Source organism: Pteropus alecto, unplaced genomic scaffold (genome assembly GCF_000325575.1).
Source record: "Pteropus alecto unplaced genomic scaffold, ASM32557v1 scaffold25, whole genome shotgun sequence".
NCBI lineage: Eukaryota > Metazoa > Chordata > Mammalia > Chiroptera > Pteropodidae > Pteropus > Pteropus alecto.
In genome coordinates, this window is record NW_006441955.1 from 16,245,285 (window position 1) to 16,268,830 (window position 23,546).

General features: G+C 33.7%; 1 protein-coding gene across 1 annotated transcript in view; it reads right to left on the reverse strand.

The window, feature by feature from the left end:
* The window catches only part of WDR78 (WD repeat domain 78), an 83,623-nt gene that overhangs the window by 56,378 nt on the left and 3,699 nt on the right, over positions 1-23,546 (reverse strand). The window contains 3 exon segments of the mRNA XM_015595100.2: positions 5,039-5,151; positions 6,535-6,719; positions 14,955-15,132. Of these exon segments, the coding sequence (XP_015450586.1) occupies positions 5,039-5,151; positions 6,535-6,719; positions 14,955-15,132 (476 nt within the window).

A 23,546-nucleotide genomic window follows, 5' to 3' on the forward strand; every position in this document is an offset into this window, starting at 1 on the left:
TTTCTTTGTTAATATAGGTAAAATTTTATCAATTTTACTGATATTTTCAATGAGCCAGATTTTGGTATCATTGATACTCTACTATTTTTCTGTTTCAAATTTCACTGATTTCTGCTCCAAGACTATTTTCTTCGCTTACTTCAGGTTAAATGTACTCTTCTTTCTCTTGTTTACTAATATAAAAGCCTAAGTTATTACTTTTATATTGCTCTTCTTTCTCAATATATGCATTTAGTGCTATAAATTTCCCTCTAAACACTGATTTTCCTGCATGCCCCAAATTTTGATAAGTTGTAGTTCCATTAAGTTCAAAATATTTTTTAATTTCTCATGAGACTTCTTTTACCCATTGGTTATTTCAAATTGTTGTTTAATTTTAAAATGTTTGGAAATTTCCCAGCTATCTGACTGTTGCTGATTTGTTTTATTTCTGTTGTGGCCTGAGCACATACTTTGTACTCTATTCTTTAAACCTGTTGAGGGTGTGTTATGGTCTAGAATATGGTCTATCTTGGTGAATCTCCTATGTGGGCTTGAGAAGAATGTGCATACATTTTTTTTTAACCCTTTATCATTACAGAATTGTTGTCATTATGCCTGATTATCTACCTTGTTCTGAACAACAACAAAAAAAATGATTTTAACCTCTATTTATTCCTTTTCCAATATTTCTTTTCTTTATGTAGTTTCTGAACTATATATAATTTTCCCTGTACCTAAAGAAGTTCTTTCAGAGCAGGTCTAGTGGCAATGAATTCCCTCTGAATTTATCTGAGAAAGTTTTCCTCTTTCATTTTGAAGTATAACTGCTTGAATAGAATTGTAGAATGCCAGGGTTTTTTTTTGTTGTTTTTTGTTTTTTAACACTTTAAAGATTTCATTTCACTCTTAAAGTCCATTGTAGGTCAAGTGTTTCCCCCCTCAGGCTTCCTTCAATATTTTCTCTTTGTCTGCAATTTGAATATAATATTCTTAGGTTGGTTTTGTTTGTTTGTCTTTTTGTTTGGAAACTTATCTTGCTTGGTGTTCTCCAAACTTCTTGTAACTGTGGGTTAATGTCTGTCATTAATTCTGGAATATTCTCAACCATTATTACTACAAATATTCTACTTCATTCTCTTGTACTATTCCAATTATTTGTGTTCACCTTTTGATATTGTCCCACAGGTTTTGGATGCCTATTCTGTTTTTTTCTCTTTGCATTTCAGTTTGGGAAATTTCCATTGACCTCTGTTCAAATTAACTGATTCTTTTCTCAACCCTGCCAAGTCTACTGATGAGCCTATCAAAATAGTCTTCATTTGTTACCATGTTTTTATTTCTAGCATTCCCATTTGATTCTTTTTTATTAATTTTCATCCCTCTGTTGACATTACACACCTTGCACGTGGCATACTTTTTCCATTAGAGTTCTTAACATATTAAATATAATTATTTTAAATTCTCTGTCTGAATTTCTAAATGTCATAGCTTACTTGATTTCTTCAAAATATATTTTTCTTTGTCCTTTAGCATATGACTTTTTTTTTTTAAAGTCAGGCATGTTGAATTAGGTACTAAGTACTGAGGTAAATAGGACTTTAGTATAAGAATCTATGTTAATCAGGCTGGGAGTCCAGCTGTATTTAATGTTTGTTTTAGCCATAGGTATTCAGAGGCTTCAAATTTCTCTAGAGTCCTAATTTTTGTATCCTCTCTTGGTTTTGGGGCTTTTCTTTGTACTGCTCCTTAGAGAAAAACTGTGTCTTGCAGGTCTTTCAGCTATAATTAAGTATTATTATCCTAAAGACTTGTTGGTATGGTGGTAAAGTGTGGGGGGAAGGGAAGTATTCTATAATGTGTTTAAATCTGTCTTTTAATGGACCTGTCTTGGAGTTGTGGTGTTCATAAGTATTTCTGTCCCTACTCCAAGAGTATAGCTTTCTTACTCTCCTTACTTATTCCTTTCCCTGGCTGCAACATTCTCAATCTAATTCTTTAAAGCCCTGGTCTCTGTTTTTTTCTCCCTTTAGGTGAGAAAGGCAGACTGGCGCTAGAGTAGAATTCCCTTTTCCTAAATGGGATACAGCATGAAAATTATTCTCTGGCAATTTTTTTTTTTTTTTTTTTTTTAATATCCCGGAGACTAGGTTTTTTGCGGGGAGAAGAGAGAGTCTAGGAGGATTTAAAGGTGGCTATTCCATCCCTCCCCTAGTTAAACTTTCTAATATATCTTTCTCAGATTCTCACTGGGAGAATTTGGTGGATTCCTGGAAGGAAAGCCCATATGAAGGCATCACTGTGGTCCACCAAGGATTTTTTTACTCTCATACTAGTAAGCCCTTGGCTTCATAAAAATAATCATGTACGTGTTCCCCAGAATGTGGTAAGCAAATTTCAGGAGCTGTATTTCTCTGGACTGCCTGTGTATCCAGATTTTGGATCCAAGAAAAGCTATTGATTTTCAGTTTGTCCAAGTGTTTCCTGGTACAGGACAGGTGTAATGATTTCTAAGCTCTTGACATGTTGAAGTGAAGCTGAAAGACTACCCCCAGAGCTTTTTATTTTGTCAGTCCTATAATGTGTATTTCTAATGAATTCTCAGGTGATATTGATACTACTAATCTGAAAACCATTGCTATAAAGAAGGTTAGGTTCTCAATGTTTACTGCACATTCCTTATTACATGGAAAGCCTTTCAAAATCTTGATGCTCAGGCATCATCCCACATAATAATTAAATCAGAATTCTGGACATTTGACCTAGGCATCAGTATTTTTAATGCTAATTTAGAAAAGTAATACACATTAGGATCGCATGGGAAAAAAATTTTAATATATTTATATCCAGAAGTGTGTTAAAGCAGGCTTGTACCAGCTTACACAAGCCAATTTTTAAATTATCAAGAATTTCGTGAGTCAAAGTCATTATTCAAAATTAAATTATATAAACTTACAATTAAATGAATCATTAAAAACAGACTCACGACTCATCACTTCCTAACTATGTTACTAAATTTTACTTTTATCTAAACTCTTATAGTTAATTATAGTTATTGTATCTGTATCGTGAAAATACTAAATAATACTGTGCTTCTAAGCATCTCTTCCTAACTTTCCATTTAGAAATTTCATGTTGATGGCTTGAAATTTGCTGTGGTGAAATTAGTTCTACCATGTAATTGTCAAATACTATAAATCAGGACTTCCCCTATCTCAGAACAGGTAGATATATACTTATCAGTGCACAACTTACATCTAACCCTGACTCCAAGATATTCCAATTCAGTTGGCCTGGGATGAGACTTGAGGATGGAAATTTTAAGAGGTATACCAGATGGTGTTAATGTGCATTCAAAATTGAGAAACACTGTTCTAGTTTATAAGTGCAGCCAGGTGGTAGAAGTAGAATCGTTTAGGTGTGATTCATTTTAGAGAATAACTTCCAAGATAATATAAACATCTATATTCTTCTTCAAGGGTTCTGGAAGTGAAGTTGTGTCACTGCTGCTTGTTTTGTGATATAGACAAGTAGAGGAAAGCCTCAAGGCAAATCATTATATAAAAATTTTATCTTAAGAGCAATGCAAATCCATGGAAGAGCTTTTAAACAGAGAAGAATGTGATTAGATTGTGGTTTTAAACAAATCTCTGTGGAAAGTTTGGAAAAAACAAATTGGAGGGTGGCAAGAATATAGGTAGAGGGCTGGGGGAGGTCATGACAATAATCTAATCCTCTGTCTCCCTCAGAGATGATGAGCTTTTCTCCTGCAACAGACACTGCTAATTGCCTAAATTTTCATTGCTAAGACTTCCTACCTTCCCTTGCCTCTTTCTACTTAATAGGGATTGGGAAATGAAGTATTTAGCTTTCTTGGTCTCTCTAGAAGCTAGGGATGGCCATGTGACACACTTCTGGCCTATAAAAGCAGAAATATACAGGAAGAACAAAGACTTCCGGGAAAGCTTTTTCTTTCCTGATAAATGGAGGAGATATGACTGGCGCTACTGCTTTTCTCCTTCTTTCTGCTTTAATGTGGATATAATATCCAAAGCTGAGGTAGATATTTTGAGACCATAAGGCAAGAAACAAGAAGAAAAGACTTAAGAAAAGAGAATATCAGAGCTGCCAATCCAGAGTCTGGCATAATTAACCAACAAAATCAAAGCCAATTGTGATTATTTGGCATTAATCACAATGTATTAGAATTGTGATTATTTGGCATTAATCACAAAGAGTAGAATTACTTGTCCGCTGAGTTAGAAGCTATCTACCTCTTAACTTTTCTAATGTGAGAAAAATAAGCCTTTATTTGTTTAAGCTAATGGTAGGTATTCTCTTGCTTGTTGTCAGAAGCATTCCTATTATATCAAAAAGAAGAGTCTATCACCAAAAAGAAGGGTACATTCAGCACTTTTCCAACCTTATCGATATTTCTACTAATCCTTCATTATCATCTTAGAGGAAAAGATATCCTTACTGCACTCCAAGGCAAATGCCCCTCAAGTACATACCCATTTCTTCCAGCACTTTTGATCAACCATTATTTCCTCATTCTTTTATCTTCACTTTCATAACCCTTTGCATTACCTATTTCATTGTCTGCCCGAAATGGATCTCTCTTCTCTGTTCCCCTGACAAATTACTATTATCTTTAAAAACCCAAATCAAAAGTTAATTATATTCTCTGTGAACATTCTTTCTTTTTACCTCAAAGGAGTTAATCTTTCCTTTCTAAATGATCCCATCACATTCTGCATATGTCTTATTTGGCATTAATCACAATGTATTAGAATTACTTGTCCGCTGAGTTAGAAGCTGAGCTCTTTTAGAAAACATTTTGTGGTTTCTGAGGCTGGTGGTGCAAGACAGTCACCTTGGAACTTTAAAAAAATATCTGGATAGTCACTAACCTGGTAATTCTCATGTAGCTACTGCACAGGCCAGTATTTGGGAATCATTATCATAGCTCTTTTATCTCGAGTACCAAAATATAATGAGTGTATTTGTTAAAGAAATAATGAACTGTTACTGAAATAAACAATTATATTTTCTTTACCTGTAAAACTAGCCAATCTTTCCCGTTTAAAGGATGGTTCTTCCAGGTCTTCTGCTATTGATTCACTAGTTGATGCACTTGACTTAGAAACCATACTGCTTCCTAAAACTGATCTTTAATAATAAATAACATGATTCATTTAGTTAGATATCCTTATAGACAATTAAGTATATAAATGAAAACATTATCAGATTGAGAAATAAAATATACTTTAATCATCTATGAAAAATTGCTAAAAATTAATGAGTTCTTTAAACATCAAGTTGATTTTTAATATTCTTTAAGTAAAAAGTCATTTTAAATATATTTTAGAGATAAGACATGTCAAAATCATGCCCAAAGTCCTTCAATGGATTACCAGTATATTTAGTGTAATAACCCAAAATACAGACTACCTACCTAGACTCTTTTCATTATCACTCTTCCCCCTTCCCTTTTCCTCTCTTTTTTCTTCTCTTTTTTAAGTTCCTCAATCTTGTGGAGCTCTCCTACTTCAGGAGGAATACCTTTCCTGTTCTCAGCCTAGAACACCCTTCTTTTCATTTCTCACCAGGTTTCTGCTCATCGTTCAAATCTCATCCTAAATGTATTTTATTCAATTTAATAAAGGTCCTCTCAGGATTTACTTTAAAAAAAAAGTATGTATTCAGTGGGAAACTGATACATTCAAGAACCCCAATATAATTTCCTTAAATATATAAACTAAACATTATTCCATAATATTACATAGGGTTTTTTTTTCCTTTCTATTTATAGTCCCACTGCCCTCCAAAAGGGTGGGTGGGTCCAGTTTACTGAAATATCCTTTGTATGTTGAGCACTCCCATGGCTTCTGAATGCAAATTCAGAGGCTGACTCTACAGCAGCATACTTTCTCTTAAATCTCATGCTTAGTTGACATATGAAACTTTAAATTTGTCAAATTTAAAGTTACACATTCAACTATTTCCCCATAATCTTTACATTGCTTTGGGATGCACCGTTTCATTATCGCAGAGACTCTAAATTTCATTCCTATAAGCATTAATAAAATTTCAAGGATATTAGTATCTACATAATAAATGCATAACATTTCATTTACGAAAAAGAAAATGATGAAAAGAGAAATGAAACCCTAGAAGAAAAGGAATTTGCACGGGAGAAAAGCGGGGTAAGGAAAGCTACTCCTTCCTATAAATTGCAGCATAAGGAGAAATTGGAGAAAACTGTAGAAAGTGAAGAAATATGTCTGCGAGTATGTGATGCTAGCCCCGTTTTGGTTCCTAAGGAAATCTTGAGTCAAATCTAAGTATTTTTTCACAAATGTTTTGGTGTGAGTGTAGGGGAACTTCTTAAGATATGCAAACCTCTATGAAAGGAACATAGATATGGCACATTAGGATAATATAGTGAAGCTGGGAGACTGGAGACATATATGCAACTTAAGTTACATATATGCAACTTAAATGAAAAGACAATATATATGACATAAAAAAGTATAGAATTATATACTCTACCTTGTCAGCTGCCCTAACATACTAGGATTTAGTGTATTTTGATAAAGGCTATAGGAAGTTACACATTCTGATACAAGTGAGCCTTCTTGTGATGTCAATAGTTTACTTGGCTTTGCTGTACCAATATGTGAATCTGGATGGAAAAGAGGTCGAGGAGTAACATCAACTCCATGTGCATCAATCACCTGTGGAAAATGGTAATATAAAACAAAATAAGTAAAAAAGATGAGGTTCCTAAATAATAGAAAATAGAAATAAAAGTAGTAGAAAAAAGATGAGTATAATGTTTCTAGGATAGGATGAACATGAAAAATTTAATGATAAAAGATTTTATGCTTAAAATTGTTTCTTAATTAAACATATTTTTTAAAAAATACTGTTTTATCCATATACAAACAATATAGGTTAATTTCAAGAACATAATTCATCCAGATTGTCAATATTTTTGTATAGTTAGTTTTTTATGCGTAAGCTTTGAAAACACTATTTTTCATTTAACATTTTATTAATAAACATTTCCAGATTATATATTCTTCATTCATTTTGTTTGGGGCTAATTTTCATTCTTTCAATTAAGAAATTTAACACACACAGAAATGTAATTAAAATAAAGCCAGTTAATAATATAAATCGAATGTTATATATATAATAATCACAACTAAAAAATTAGAACATCGATAGCACCTTTAGAAGACTTTACCTCTCCTAGAACACAGATAACACCCCTGGCCTTTGCCCCTTCCGGATGGCAGCTTCTCTCTCCTCCCAGTGGGAATCATTAACTTAATTCTGGTAATCATTTCTTTTCTTCTTTTTATAGTTGTATTAAGTATGTATTCCTAAACATTAGCATTTACTTTTTATACATTGTATTGAAGTAAAATATGCATAAAGTACACATATAAATGTAAAGTTTAATAAATTTTCACAAACTTCACACACACATACCCTACATTCAGATTTAGAGACAGAAAATTACCATCATCCCAAAAGTTCCTTTTATGGGAGACACTATCTCCCACCAAAGGTAACAATTATTCTGATACTATGGATTAGCTTTGCCTGTTTTTGACATTTATTTAGATGGAATTGTATAGCATGTACTCTTTGGTTTCTGATTTCTTTTGTTCAATAGTACATTTGTGAGATTCATTCATATTATGAAGTATAGTTGCAGATCATTCATTTTCATTGTGAATGTCACAATTTTATTTATCTATTCTATTGTTCATGGATGTTTCCGTATAGTTTCCATTTTTTGGCTATTACAAATGGTGCTGCTATGAATATTGTTGTACATGTATTTTGCTTAATACGCTGTTTGAATTTGTGTTAGGTATGTCCGTACCTAAGACTGGAATTTCTGGGTAATAAACATATACATATATGCTCACTTTTAACACATACTGCTAAAGTTTTCCCAAGTGGTTCCCACCAGCAATATATGCTAGTTTTCTGATTGCCCCAGAGTTTTGCCAGCACTTTGTATTTACTGTATTTGTCAATATAATTTAGTTTTGCCTGTTTTTAAATTTATATAGTCATATATTATGACTGACATGTCTGTCATCTTCTGTTCAACGTTTTGTATTTGTCCATGTTGTTCCACGTACAGTAATTTGTTCATTTACTAATGACTATAGGCTGTTGGATTAGTATGTCATATTATTTTTCCATTTTATTTTTAATAGATATTGTTTCAGTTCTTGGTATCATGTGAACTGTTTTAATAAGCATTTATGTAAAAGTATACTGGTATACATGAGAATGCAATTCTATAGGGGATATATAGATGTGTATTTGATGGGTCGACTTGATTAGATAACTCCAAAATGTTCTCAAAATTGGTTGTAAAAATTTTTATGATTACCAGCATTGTGTGATAGTTGCTGTTACTCCACACTCTCATCCACCACTAGCACTGTCAGATTTATAAATTTAAGCCAGTCTGGTATGTGTATACAAGTATCTCATTTTAATTTTTAATTTCCATAAAGTTGAGTTTGTTTTCATAAAATTATTCCCATTTTAATTTCCTTTTTTGAAGAATGTCCCATTCAAGTCTTTTGCATAGTTTTCTATTGAGTTTTTATTGAGAAGAGAAGTCATTAGTGTTTCCAAATGTGAATCTTTTCAGTTTTATGTGTTGCAAATATCTTCTTTCACTCTGTGGCTTCATTTCATTTGTGATACCTTTTAATGAATAGAAGTTCTTAATCTTAATGTAATCAAACTTATTACATTTTCCTTTACGGTTTATGTTTTGGATATCTCATTCAAAAAACTAATCCCACTCCTGAAGTTATGAAGGTATTTTTCTATATGTTGCTGGTATAAATACAATTGCTTTTTGTTTTGTTTGATTTTATCTGATATCCAATAATCTTGCTAAATTCTTATTAATTTGATAATTATCAGTAGGTAACTTTTAATTTTACATGTAGACAAATGTGTCATCTACAAATAATCAACATTTTGTTTCATCCTTTCCAATTCTTATACTTTTCATTTTTTCTTGCCATATGGAATTGGCTAAAACTTCCAAGAATGCTGGATAGATGTGGATCTTTCTTAGAAATGCTTCATCATTAAAAATGATCATTGCTGCATGACTTTGTAGACTGGGATCAGATTAAGGAACTTCTTTGTGATTCCCAGTTTCAGAATCTTTCTTTTTAATCATAAATAAATATTTAATCTTATCAGATATTTTCTATCTGTATTGAGATAATCATATGCTGTTTTCCTTTAAGCAGTTAATATGGTGTATTACACTGAAGGATTTTAAAATATTAAACCAATCTTGGTATACACTCCACTTCCTCATGATGTATTATCTCTTTTTACTGTTATTAAATTTTGCTAATATTTTACTGAGGATTTCTCCATCTATGTTTGCAAGTAAGATTAGCTTGTAATGTTTCTTTCTCATATTGTTATATTCAGATTTTGATATCAATATAATTCTAGCCTCATGAGTTTGGGGTTATACCACTTTTTTTGTTCTATTTTTGTCCATATATATTTAGCACATATCACTAATGAAAAACATCTGGGTCTGAAATTACCTTTAAAAGGAGGTTTTTAAATTATTCATGTTAATTTCTTTAATAGCTTCCAATTTTCAATTTTTGTTTGTCTTGGTAAAAATGTAAGTTTTTAAAAGAATTTTTCCATTTTATCTTAATTTTCAAATTTTTAAAATTCAAAAGTGAAATAAATTTACCACAATATGAATTATCATTTAGAATAGCTTTTAAAGTGTACAATTTAGTGGTTTTTAGTACATCCACAGATATGTGTAATTATCATAACAGTTAATTTTAGAAAGTGTTTATCACTTCAAGAAGAAATTCTATATCCTTTAACTTTATCCCCCTAATTCTCCTCTCCCCTCCTAGCCTTATGCCCCACTAATACATTTCATGTTTCTACGAATTTCCCTATTCTTGATTTTCTTATGAGTGGAATTATACACTATGTGGTATTTGTGACGGCTTGTTTCAGTTAGCATAATGGTTTCAAGATTCATCCATGTTGTAGCATATATTGGTACTTTATTACTTTATAATTTTATTAGTACTTTATTACTCGTGATTGAATAGTGTTTCATTGTATCAATATACCATCTTTTGTTTAGCTATCTGTCCATACCTTTTAGCTATTATGAATAATGTTGCTATAAACATTCAGTGTAAGTTTCTGTGTGGAAATTTATTGTAATTTCTCTTGAATGTATATACCTAAGAGTGGAATTGCTGGGTCATATGGTAACAGTATATTTAACCTTTTGAGGAAATATCGCTGTTTTCCAAAGTGGTAAGATCATTTTACATTCCCATCATCAGTGTATAAGGGTTCTGAATTCTTTACATCCTTGCCAATACTTTTTATCTTTTTGATTCTAGTCATCCTAATAATTATTAAGTAAATATCTCATTGTGGTTTTGATTTGCAGTTCTCTGATGACTAAAGATGTCAAGTATTTTTTCATGTGCTTTTTGACCATTTGCATACGTTCTTTGGGAAAATGAGTATTCAAAGCCTTTGCCAAATTTTTAATTGAGTTATTTGTCTTTTTATTATTGAGTTGTAAGAGTTCTTTATATATTCCAGATAGAAATCCCTGAACAGATATATGGTTTGTAAATATTCTCTCATATTCTCTGGGTTGACTTTTCACTTTCATGTTATGTCCTTCAAGTCACAAACTTTTACTTTTGATAAAGTCCAATTCATCTATTTTTCTTTCGTTAGTCATATTTTGTGTCAAATCTAAGAATTTTTTTTTTGCCAAATCCACAGTCATGAAGATTTACCACTATGTTTTCTTCCAAGAGTTTTCTATTTTAGCCTTTACATGTAGGTCTCTGACTTATGTGGAGTTAATTTTTATATGATATGGGGTAAAGGTCTAACTTCATTCTTTTGGATGTGGCAATCTAGTCATTCCAGCACCACTGACTGAAAAGACTATCCTTTTCCTATTGAATGCTCGATATCCTTATCAAAAATCAGTTGACCATAAATGAATGGGTTTATTTCTGGACTCTCAATTCTACTCCATTGATCTCTATGTCTATCTGTGTGCCAGTACCACACTATCTTGATTACTGTTGCTTTGTAATAAACTTTGAAATTGGAAAGTCTGCCTACTTTCTTCTTCTTTTTCAGAATTGTTTTGGCTATTCTGAGTTCCCTGCAATTTCATATGTATTTTAGAATCAATTGTCAATTCATACAAAGAAGTCAGCTAGAATTCCAATAAGGATTGTGTTGAATCTAGAGATAAGATTAGGGAGTATAGCCATCTTAACAATAGTAAGTCTTCCAATCCATGAATTTGGAATACTTTCCCATTTATTTAGATCTTCTTTAATTTTGTTCAATAATGTATTATAGTTTTAAGAGCATAATTTTACTTCTATTAAATTTATTCCTAAGTATTTTATTGTTTTTGATGCTATTTGTGAAATTGTTTTAATTTTCAAATTGTTTATTACAAGTGTATAAAAAATACAATTAATTTCTATATTGATCATGTATCCTGCAATCTGACAGGATTTGTTCATTAGTTTTAATAGTTTTTTTTTTTTTTTAGTGGATTTCTTAGGAGTTTCTATATGCAACATTATGTCTTCTGAAAGTAGATAGTTTTACTTCTTCTTTTTAAGGTAGATGCCTTTTATTTCTTCATCCAGCTTAATTGTCCTATCTAGAACTTTAATACTCCTAGGTTAAGTATTCTTTACCATAAAAGGATGTTAGATTTTGACAAGTGCTTTTTCTACATCTATTGAGATAATCATGTGATTTTTACTTTTTTTTTTCCTACTGATATGATGTATTACATTAATAGATTTTTAGATGTTAAACTATTTGCATCCCCGGGGTAATTCCTACTTGTTGTTATGAGATCAATTGTCTCTCCCCAAATTCATACGTTGAGGCCCTAACCCCCAGAACCTCTAAATGTGACTGTATTTGGTTACAGGCCATTAAAAGGATAATTAAGTTAAAATGAGGCCTTAGAGTGAGCCCTAATCCAATCTGACTAGTTAGAGGAACAGTAGATTAGGACAAAGAAACACCAGATAAACACACACAAAGGAAAGATCAGGTAAGCACACAGCAAGAAGGTGGCCATCCACAATCTCCATTTTTAAAATAGTTTCTCTTTATTAATATTCTCTATTTGTATTTGACGTGACATGGTCATCATACCTTCTTTAATTATGGTTTCTTTAGTTCTATAAAGATATTTATAATGGCTACTTTTAAATCTCTTTGTGAAATCTGACATCTGGTTCCTCCCAAGACAGTTTCTGTTGCCTACTTTTTTTTCTACCCACAATGAAAAGCCCAGGGCCAGGGAGCTTTCCTTCCCAACTTGTTCTATGAGGCCAGTATTACCCTACTATCGAAATCAGACAAATATATCACAAAAAATTAAAACTACAGACCAATATCTCATATGAATATGGATACAAATATCCTCAACAAACTCTAGCAAACCAAATCTAGCAACGTATAAAAAGAATTATATTCTGTAACTTCATTAGGTTGCTAAGGCTGCCATAACAAAATATCACAGACTGTGTGGCTTAAACAACAGAAATTTATTAGTTCTGGAGGCTAGATGTCCTGGCTCGATCCCACTCCTTGATCTTTTAGTCTACTAATATGGTAAACAATAATGATTTTTAAATGTTGAAACAACTTTGCATGCATTATCCTTACTGGTCATGACTATCTTTTACATAGTATTGTTAATACTATGTAATACCCTAATCCCAATGAGATGGTATTGAGGGGTGGAACCTTTGAGAGACAATTAGGTAATGAAGAAGGGGCCCTCATGAATAGGATTAGTGTTTTTATAAGAGGTCAGAGAGCTAGCTAAATCTTTCTGACATGTGAGAGAAGTTGGCAGTCTGCAACCTGAAAGAGGGTCCTTGTCAGAACCTGGACTTCCAGCCTCCAGAACTGTGAGAAATAAATTTGTTTATAAGCCACCCACTCTAGGGTACTTTGTTATAGCAGCTTGAGTTGAGTAAGATAATAGTACATGTAATATATATATAAATATATAGTATTCGTTTATTAAAACTATGTTAGGGCTATTTCCATTTTTGGCTATTATAAATAAAGTTATTATAAACATATACTTTCTCTTGTATAAATACCTAGAAATGGAATGATGGATGATACAATAGGTATAACTTAATAAACTGCCAAATTGTTTTTCATTTTCCCTTTCTACCAGCAGTATATGAGAGTTCTGGGTCGTTCACATATTTGTCAACATTTGATATGGTCAGTCTTTTAGTTTTAGTCATTCCAACATGTGTGTAGCAGTATTTCACTGTTTTAATTGCATTTCACTAATGACTAATAATGATCATCTTTTGATGTGCTCATGTGCCATCTAAATTGAACTTTGGTGAAGTTTGTTCAAATGTTTCACCCATTTTTAAAATTAGGTTGTCTTAATATTGTTTTGAGTGTTGTTGATATGTTTGAATACAAGTATTTTATCAGCTATATGCTTTGTAAATAATTCTTCCCATTGTGTGGCTTTTCTTTCCATTCTCTTAGCCATGTCTTTCAAAGACTATAAGTTTTAATTTTAATGAAGCTGTTTACCAATTTATCTTTAATGGACTGTGTTTTCTGGTGTCATATTTAAAAAATCATTGCCTAGCCCATTCAGATTTACTAATTATATACTTTTCTGCATATGTTATACTTTAAAAGTTCTAAAAAACTCAATTCTTAAAATTATAAGTTCCCTAATGAGATAAGATAACCAATTTCATAACAATTCATTTTATGATATTTTCTAAAGTACATTGCAAAGAGTGGATGACAGGTGTACTCTATTAAAACTGAATTTGTTGTAATATCATAACCAACGAGTTAAGGTCATGAGTAGACTTTTATCATTCTACTTTAATGATCTTCTTACTAATAATGAATTATAGGAGCCAAATGCCACTATTATGCTTTAAGGTATGTTATGTGGTAAGGACTCTAATAAAATCAATATGTTAATATTAGAAGTGAGTGATTATTTCAAAGCAGCATATTTTCTAACTTTAACATTTCATCAACTTCTTCAGGGTGTCAATTGCTTTTTTTAAAAAATAAGTTTATTTATTTAAATTAGTTTCAAGTATACAGTACATTGGTTACACATCTATATAGTTCATAAAATGATCCCCCTAATTGCTCCCTCCCTCCCCTGGCCTTCCACCTAGCCATCATATTAATGCAAACTGCATTCCCTCTGCCGTGCTCCCCATCCCCGTGACCAACTATCAACTACAAATTTGTACTTCTTTAACCCTTCACCCATTCTCCCAGCCTCCCAACCTCCCTCCCCTCTGTCTGTCACTAAATTGTCCACTATATTTGTGAGTCTGTTTTTGATTATTTTGTTCTTTTTGTTCCTTAGATTCTGCATGTGATATGTGGTATTCATCTTTCTCTGTCTGACTTATTTCACTCAGCATAATAACCTCTAGGTCCATCTATGTCGTTGCAAATGGTAGGATTTCATTTTTCTTTATAATGGCTGAGTAATATTCTATTGTATATATGAACCATAATTTCTTTATCCAATTGTCTGTTGATGGGCATTTAGGTTGCTTCCATAACTTGGCTATTGTAAATTGTGCTGCCATGAAAATAGACTCAAAATAGATTAAAGACTTAAATGTAAGACTCGAAACCATAAAACTTCTAGAAGAAAACATGCAGTAAACTCTCTGATATTACTAACAGGAATTTCTTTTCAGATATATCTCCTCGAGCAAGGGAAACAAAAGAAAAAATAAACAAATGGTACTACATCAAACTAAAAAGTTTTTGTACAAAGTGTCATTTTCAAATAAACTCAGAATTCTAAAAAATATTACCTGAATGGCGGCCCTTGTATTGGAAATACTGATTTTTTCTGTTTTTATGTCAGGTAGAATCACCATGGTTTTTGACGCACCCATTCTGCTTTGGTATGCACTAGCATATCCTTTCACTTGAATTCCTCTTGCCAGACCAATAAAGCTAATAGACTTCGCTGGCTGTGTGCCAGTGTTCCTATATCAGGAAAAGAAAACATAATACAGCAGATCCACAATTGAAGAAAAATGAACCAATAATAAAAAAACAGACTTTCGTTTAGAAACATGGAAACAATATAAACATATAAACAAGAAATAATAGCAACTGAAGAGCTCTTTATGAGTAAGCAAAGTTCTAGAATGTTTATATGCATTATGCCAATCTTTCCACTCAGAAATTCTAAGAGGTTACTATTAATATTATTTTATATAAAATTACAGAGGTTTAGAGGGAAACATTTCTACTAGAGTTGAAATTTAAACCCAGGCAGTCAGATCAAAAGTCTACACTGATTTATCTGGGTCTGTTTCCTTATCTGTATAATGGGGATAACAATAGTATCTAACTCACAGGTTATTTGAGGACTAAAATAATTAATTTATATATTACAGCTAGGAATTACCTGACACAGAGTAAGCAGAAATGAGTGCAGAGTGCAGTTACGCAGGTAAATTGAAGCATAAATATAAGCCTATGAAAGAATATAATGTTCCTGCCTGAACAATTATATAATTTTTAATGAGAAGTTATAATCAAAATGTTTGTATCCCAAAGAAAAAAATATGATTTCACTTTTGGATCTATTCTGTAAATTCCCTAAGACAAAAGCCTACCTTATCACCTGTTCATTCTAGTACTCTGATTGTACTGCGGATATCTATAAAATGAAGATGATCTTCCCTTAAATTAAAGAAATATATTTTCAAAGAAAACATTTCTAGCAATACTTTTACTCTCCAAATCATAAAATATCAGAAAAGAATATTTTTACAATCCACTTTTCATATTTTATTTTTCTTTGAAGCTGTTACTACTGCTTGACACTTTGTAGTTGTCCACTCTTCTACTGGAATAGAAGCATGTTTATGGCAAGAACTCTGTCTTGTTAATTGCTACATCCCTAGCACCCAAGACAGAGCCCAGTATATTGCGGGCACAAAAAGTGTATTTTTAAATGAATAAGAGAATGTCATTCATGTACTATTTCAAATTTATTCTTTTCTACTCTATTCTCCCTCCTTCAGTCTCTAAATGACTTTGCCTCCAAAATCTCTAAGAAAATAAAAGTGATTTTTCACCAGGTAAAAACTCCTTAAATTATTTCTCCATCTTATATTCTCCTTTCACCTCCTACAAACTCATCTAATTCATCTTTAATTCTATATGAAATATAGAAATGTATTTCTATATTTATTTCCTTTTTCAATAAGAGTCGCCATTCTTATCTAAGACTGATCTTTCTACCTGTGCTTTGGAACCTGTCTCTCACTACTTTCTCAGGAGCTCTTTTCCATCAATAATTTGTCTCCTATATCTTAGTTCCTATCTTTTCCCTCATGTATAATTAAGCTCCAGTCATTCCACATTTAAAACTCCTTCCTTTAACTGTCTTCCTCTATTACTATATCTCTCCTTCGTCTTTAATATTTTTTATTTTTCAGCTTTACTTGGCATACAATGTTATATTAGTTTCAAGTATACAACATAGTGACTAGACGTCTATAAAACTCACAAAGTGATCACTCCAAAAAACCTAGGGCTCTTCTGACACCGTACAGTTATTACAATATTACTGGCTATATTCTTTATGCTATACTTTGACTATTTTGTAACTACCAATTTGTGCTTCCTAATCCCTTTCTCCCTTTTCACTAACTCCCCTCCAACCCTCTTTCATCTGGTAACCCTCAAAATGTTCTCTGTATCTATGAGTTTGTTTTTGTTTATTTGTTCTTTAGATTCCATATAAATGTGCAATCATATAGCATTTGTTTTCCTCTGACTTACACCACTAAGCACAATGTCCTCTAGGTCCATCATGAAATATCTTTTTCCATCCCATTACTTTTAGTCTGTGTCTTTTAATCTGAAGTGAGTCTCTTAGTGAGGCAGCATATATAAGGGTCTTGTTTTCTTATCCATTTAGCCATCCTACCTTTTGATTGCATCATTTAAGCCATTTACACTTAATTGTAAATAGATATGTAGCTATTGCCATTCTTTATTTAGATTTTTGATACATGTTTTTTTCTTCTTCTTAAGGCTCTCCAACATTTCCTGTAATACTGGCTTGGTGGTGATGAACTCCTTTAGATTTTTCTTGTCTGGGAAGCTCTTTATATGTTCTTTGATTCTAAATGATAGCTTTGCTAGGTAAAGTAATCGTGGTTGTAGGTCCTTGCTTTTCATCACTTTGAATATTTTGTGCCAAACTCTTCCGGCCTGTAGAGTTTCTGTTGAGAAAGTGGCAGACAATCTTATGGGGTACTCCTGTGTAGGTAACTGCTTTTCTCTTGCTTTTAAGGTTCTCTCTTTCGATTTAACCTTTGGCATTTTAATTATGATGAGTCATGGTGTGGGCCTCTTTGGGTTCATCTTTTTGGAACTCTCTGAACTTCCTGGGGTTGTATGTCTATTTACTTCACCAGGTTAGGTAAATTTTCCATCACTATATCTTCAAATAGGTTTTCAATTCCTTGCTCTCTCTCTTCTCCTTCTAGTATCCCTGTGATGCAAATATTGTTATGTTTGATGTTCCATAGGCTTCTTAAACTAACTTCATTTGGGGGAGGGGGATTCTTTTTTTTTTTGGTGCTGTTCTGATTGGGTGTCCTCTGCTCCACCACCCTCTATGTCACTGATTTGATCCTCCATTTCATCTACTCTGTTGATTCCCTCTAATGTTCTCTTCATCTCAGATATTGTATTCTTCATTTCTGACTGGCTCTCTATTATGTTTGCCATCTCTATTTTTGTCTTCTATCTCTTTGTTAAAAGTTCTCACTGAGTTCATCTACTCTTCCCGAAGTTCCATGAGTATTCTCATACCTAGTGTTTTGAACTCTGCATCTAATATATTGCTTTCCTCCATTTTGGTGAATTCTTTTTCTGGAGCTTTGTTCTCTTCTTTCATGGGGGACATGCTTCTTTATCTCCCAAAATAGGGGAGATGAAGAAGCATGTCTGTTTCTATGTATTAGGTATGGCTGTGTCTGTTTCTATGTATTAGGTATGGCTCCTAAGTCTCCCAGTCTTAGTAGAGTGGCATTATGTAGTAGGTGTGCTGTGGGGCCTAGTGGCACAGTTCTGGAGTGGGAGGGGGTGTCCAACTGCAGACCAAGTTCAGCTACAGCCTGTGTACCTCTGGGCCACCTGGTAAGAGTCACCAAGCAATCCACATACAGCTGCCATCTGTAATGGGCTTATAGGTTCTAAGTCAGAAACCAAGGCCGGCTACCACAAGTGCAGGGTTTCGGGCTGCTCAGCAAGATGTACAGGGCACTACGAGGCCAGATGCTGCTTCTCTGGGTTTTATGATACTTTCAGAGATTTTATGAAATTTCGCAGCAGGAGCCAAGACAGTCCATTTATATGGAATAAATCACTGGAAACAGCTCTAATGGGCCCACATGTTGGGAGAGGTAGAGTCTAAGGAAATCCCCTGGGCTGAGTGACCTGTGTCACCTAGGATGATCATGACTGGGATACGGCAGCACCTGCATCTACAGGCTGGGAGAGGGGAGGGCTCAACAAAAGAACAATGGATTCTGCCTGCACCTCTGTCCAAGAGAAAGCCACCCCTCTAGCCCTTGCCCTGAAGCCCAACACATCAGCACCTACTTGTATGACCTTGGTGGCGCTCAAACACTGGAGCTCAGAGCAAGCGAGTCCGTCAGCGAGTAAGGTGGAGCATAGACCCTTGAAGAGGAACAGTCTCCAACTCCCTCAGCCCTCCATCTTACTCAGCCACAGCCTCTGCTGGTTTTCAAAGCCAGAGGTTGTGGTAACTTCTCTTCCCTGCACTTAAAACTCTGGGGAATCCAGTTTGTGGCCAGGACCCTTTGCTCCTTCAGGTGGGGGAAGTGGCGCTGCAGCCAAGTGAGCCCTCTTCATTCTCAATGGCCATATGTGGTTGTAGAACCGGGCTTTCCTGTCTCCATCCCTCCGAATATTTTGAGGTGACCTGTTATTTTTGTCCCTAGTTGTAGAGCTTCTGTTCAGCCAGACCACAGGTGACTCTGCGTGCTGGCTGCTCTGTAGTTTTGTTATAATTTTGGTGTGGTTCTTTTTTCTTTGACTTTTTTTTTTTTTAACTTGGATTGCTGGACACTTTCCTTATCTGGTTTTCTTTCTTTTTTCATCCTTGGATTTCTTCTCATTTCTATCTCCATTCATAGCTTAGGTGAACTCATCCAAAGCTATGTTTTAAATACCATTTATATGATAATGACTCCCAAATATATCTAATTGGACCACTCTTCTGAACCCCAGGTCCATATATCCATTTGCCTATTTGACATCTCCAACTAAAAATTAGCATGTCTTTGAGCTCCTGACAGTCTTGCTCTCACTCCATCCAGCAAATATACTCCTCTTGCAGTCTTCGCCTGTTTGTTAAAGGTAATGCTGTTATTCCAGTTGCTCTGGTAAAAAAAAAAAATAAACTTAAAAACATATCCAGAATCCAAACATTTGTCTCCATCCTTTTTGCCACCATCTTGGTCCAAACACTATCTATCTTTCTTGGATTATTGTAATAGTCTTCTAATTCATCTTCTTTCTTAACATCAATCCCCTGGTCAGTTCTCCAAATGGCAACCAGAGAGAAGTTTTAAAACTCATGTTAGAACATATCACTACTCTGCTTGAAACCCTCTATTCATTCCCAGCTTGTTCAGAGTAAAAGCCAAAGTTCTTACTCTGACCTAAAAAGTACTACATCCAGTTAGGTCTCTGACTTCATGTTTAATGCTCTGTCTCTCATTTACTCTGCTCCAATCACATTGACATCCTTGATATTTCCATACCAGGACCTCTGCATTTGCTGTTGCCTTTGCCTGAAATGCTCTTCTCCGTACATGTATGTGCTTAGCATCTCTTCTTTCAGTCTTTACTTAAAACTATCTTCTTAGTGTGGCCTTTTCTGGCTCCCCTACCTAAAATGTCAAATACTCTTCTTGAATCCTTCATACTCTCATGCTTTATTTTTCAAACTTAGTACTTCCTACTAACAGTATCTAAGTACTTGATACTAACATATCTTTTACTTATTTATCTTATGAATTAGCTGTACCCCTCACCCCCCACCCTGCCCTTGGAATTGAAGTTCCACAAGGGTTAAGATTTAGGGCTATTTCATGGCTTCCTGTATCCCTAATGCATACAATAGTACCCAACACACAGTAGCTGCTTAATATATATAAATATTTGTTGAATAAATGAATAATCCCCAAATCATTACATCCAACTCAAAACATTCTCTCTGTCTTCATACTCAATTGTCTACCAGCCTACTGGGTAGCCCCAGCTAAATGTCTACCAGATATCTCAAACTGAACAGATGCCTAATGAAATCATTTCATTTATTCATAAACCAGTTCTTCCACTTTTATTCCCTATAGGAACTCAAAAAAGCAATGAATTAGTGAATGATGTTACATTTATCGACTAGGTAGTTACCAGGATCTTATGAAGAGCATTATCCATGAACTCCCTAAAATCTACAGACTATAAATTTTATGGGAAGTAACTATGTTTACCATGTCCACCATTACAGCCCTAGCAATTCGCACTCTGCCTGATAGATTGAGAAATTAAAGATAGAACATAAACTACTTTTTAAAAGAAGTTGAAAGAAGTACCTGTAGCCAACTGCGTTCGAAATTTATGGTACATATCTAGCTATGTTAAAAAACAGATGTTTTCCCTATATCCAAAAAAATATTTGCATACCAATGTTCATAGCAGCACTATTCACAGTGGCCAGGACATGGAAGCAATCGAAGTGTCCTACGATAGATGATTGGCTAAAGAAGCTGTGGCACATATATACAATGGAACATTACTCAGACATGAAGAGATGAAATATTGCCATTTGCAACAACATGGATGGACCTTGAGATATTTATGCTAAGTGAAATAAGCCAGACAGAAAAAGTTGAAAATCACATGATATCACTTATATGTGGGATATAAAACTAAAAGCAACAAATGAACAGGACAAACAAACAGAGACTCATGGACATCGACAATAGACTAGTAGTTGCCAGAGGGTAGGGGGAAGGAAAAAGGGGAGAGGTAGACGGGGTAAAGGGGGGTCAAATATGTGGTGGCAGAAACAAATCTAACTATGAGAGGTGAACACACAGTGTAAATATATACATGCCTTACTGTTACAGATGAAACTTACTGGATTTTGTTAACCAATGTCACCATAAAAGAAAATAAATTAAAAAAAAAAAAAAAACATGTTTCAACAGAGGCAAATTAGTGGGCAATTAAAAGATGACTTCAGGGGGTGATAACCACTTTGAAAAATATTTTGCCTGAAGAGCAGTCATGATAGAAAGGTCATGTAGCTGTACATTCCTTAGTTTCCTAAAGCAGGGACCTAATTTGTTTTGTTCACTCCTATGTCTTCAGTATCTTGGGATAACTGTAAAATATAAAGCATTCAATTGGTATCTGTAGAATGAACACCTGATGATCACTTCTATGAAAAAAAAGCCAATGACATTAAAATCATGCTATACATACATAAATCTCACTATGAAATAAATAAATACAAGAGGGAATGTAGGAGTGGTTTAAGAAAAAGTTCTGTATTAGCTCCTTCTTAATGTAATGGGATAAAGATAATTCCAATCTAGACCAAATTATTTGCTTCCATTCATTCAAATTATTTATAAAACACTTTTGTACATAGGCTGTGTGCTACATACTGACATGGATAGAATACGAATCAGATATGGGCCCTAAGGAGTTTACAATCTCATAAAAGAGATAAAACATGTATATGATTATAATGTAAGTACGAAATTATATTTGCTTCAAAAGTACACAGAAGATGAAATAAGAGTTGTGATAAAGATTACTTTGGGTGAGAAGAATGAGCAGAGAAATCATGAAGATGACATCTGAGTTAAGCCTTGAATGTAGGTCAAATTCAAAAGGAGTGTATGGAGTGCATATGTGTACATGTGTTTGTGTTTGGTGCATGTAGATAAAGGTGCATGTTAAAGGAGGACAGGGATATTGGAACAGGACTGGAAATGCACCCTGAGCAAAGACCACTGTGAACAATAAAGGTAGAAAAGCATGTAGTATATAAAGGGAATCTTAAATGATTCAATTAGACTCATCAAGAAAAGCAAAATTAAGCTTTGAAAAAGTAAAATAACCAGGGTCTTTAGAATTTATTACACAAGCAAGAGACTGCTTTTTTGAAAGTTTTTGAGCAGAAAAGTAGTCATCAAAACTATGCTTCAGAAAAATTTAGCTGTATATAGAACACACTTGAAGCAAGACCATTAGTTAAGATGGTATGCGAATAGCGTAGGTAAGAAACAATCAAGGCTTAACCTTGGGAGGCAAATATAGAAATAAAAATGCAAGATACAGCATATATTAAGCATGTCTTTTTATTTTCTGTATTTTGATGCTTTGACATCTATGAACTTGCTGACCCTAGAACTACCCCTTCCAAGGCTAATCAATTGCAATAAATAAAGGACTCACCCACACACACTTTACATACACAAACCAACCATCCAGAGCCCACACTCCCAATGACCTCCTTTATCAAGCTCTCACAGAGATTTTACTCTCTGGGCCATTGCCCATTTGCCCTAACCATCCCAGGGACAGGAACCTAACAACTTCAGATAGTTATGTCCAGATCCTTTTAAAATTATTCAGACAAGCCAATCCTAAACCTACTTATTCTGCTTTCTCCTCCCCATGGAAACGACAATAAAGGTTCTTGCCCATGTTTCCCCTTGCTCATTTTACCTCCTGACTGGTCCTGGTACTTCCCCAGGTAGTAGTCCCTTGTGTGGCATGTTATGCCATGCCTCCTGTTTCTAGGGATCTATATTAAAAAATTCTTATTTCATGATAGAATTTTTCCTTGTCTATGTGTCTTATCATGACAAAAACATATTCCAGGAACCCTTAAAACATAGCAGATATAGAATTTACAGGACTTGGTAATTGATAATAGCACTTAAAATTTAAATTTCAAATAACTTCCACCTATATTTTCTAATTCAATTCTTATAACTTGTGACATATTCAATAATCATGTTTTGCAAGTAAGAAAAGTTAAAGAGGCCATTTTAAATGCCCAAACTCTCAAATAACTCATAGGTTATGTGTTCTTGAGCAAATTTCTTAATCTGTTTCTCTCCTTATATATAAGTCAAGGTTAATAATAGTATCTACCTCAGAGTTAGGGTGATGATTAAATTAGCCTTTACTTCTAAAGCACAATAAATGTAGACTTGTTCAATTTCAGATATAGTGATATCCTGGTTGAGCTATCTGCCAACAGTTGAAAATGAAAGCTAGAGATTCCTATTTGAGAATCTTTACATAGAGATGATAATAAA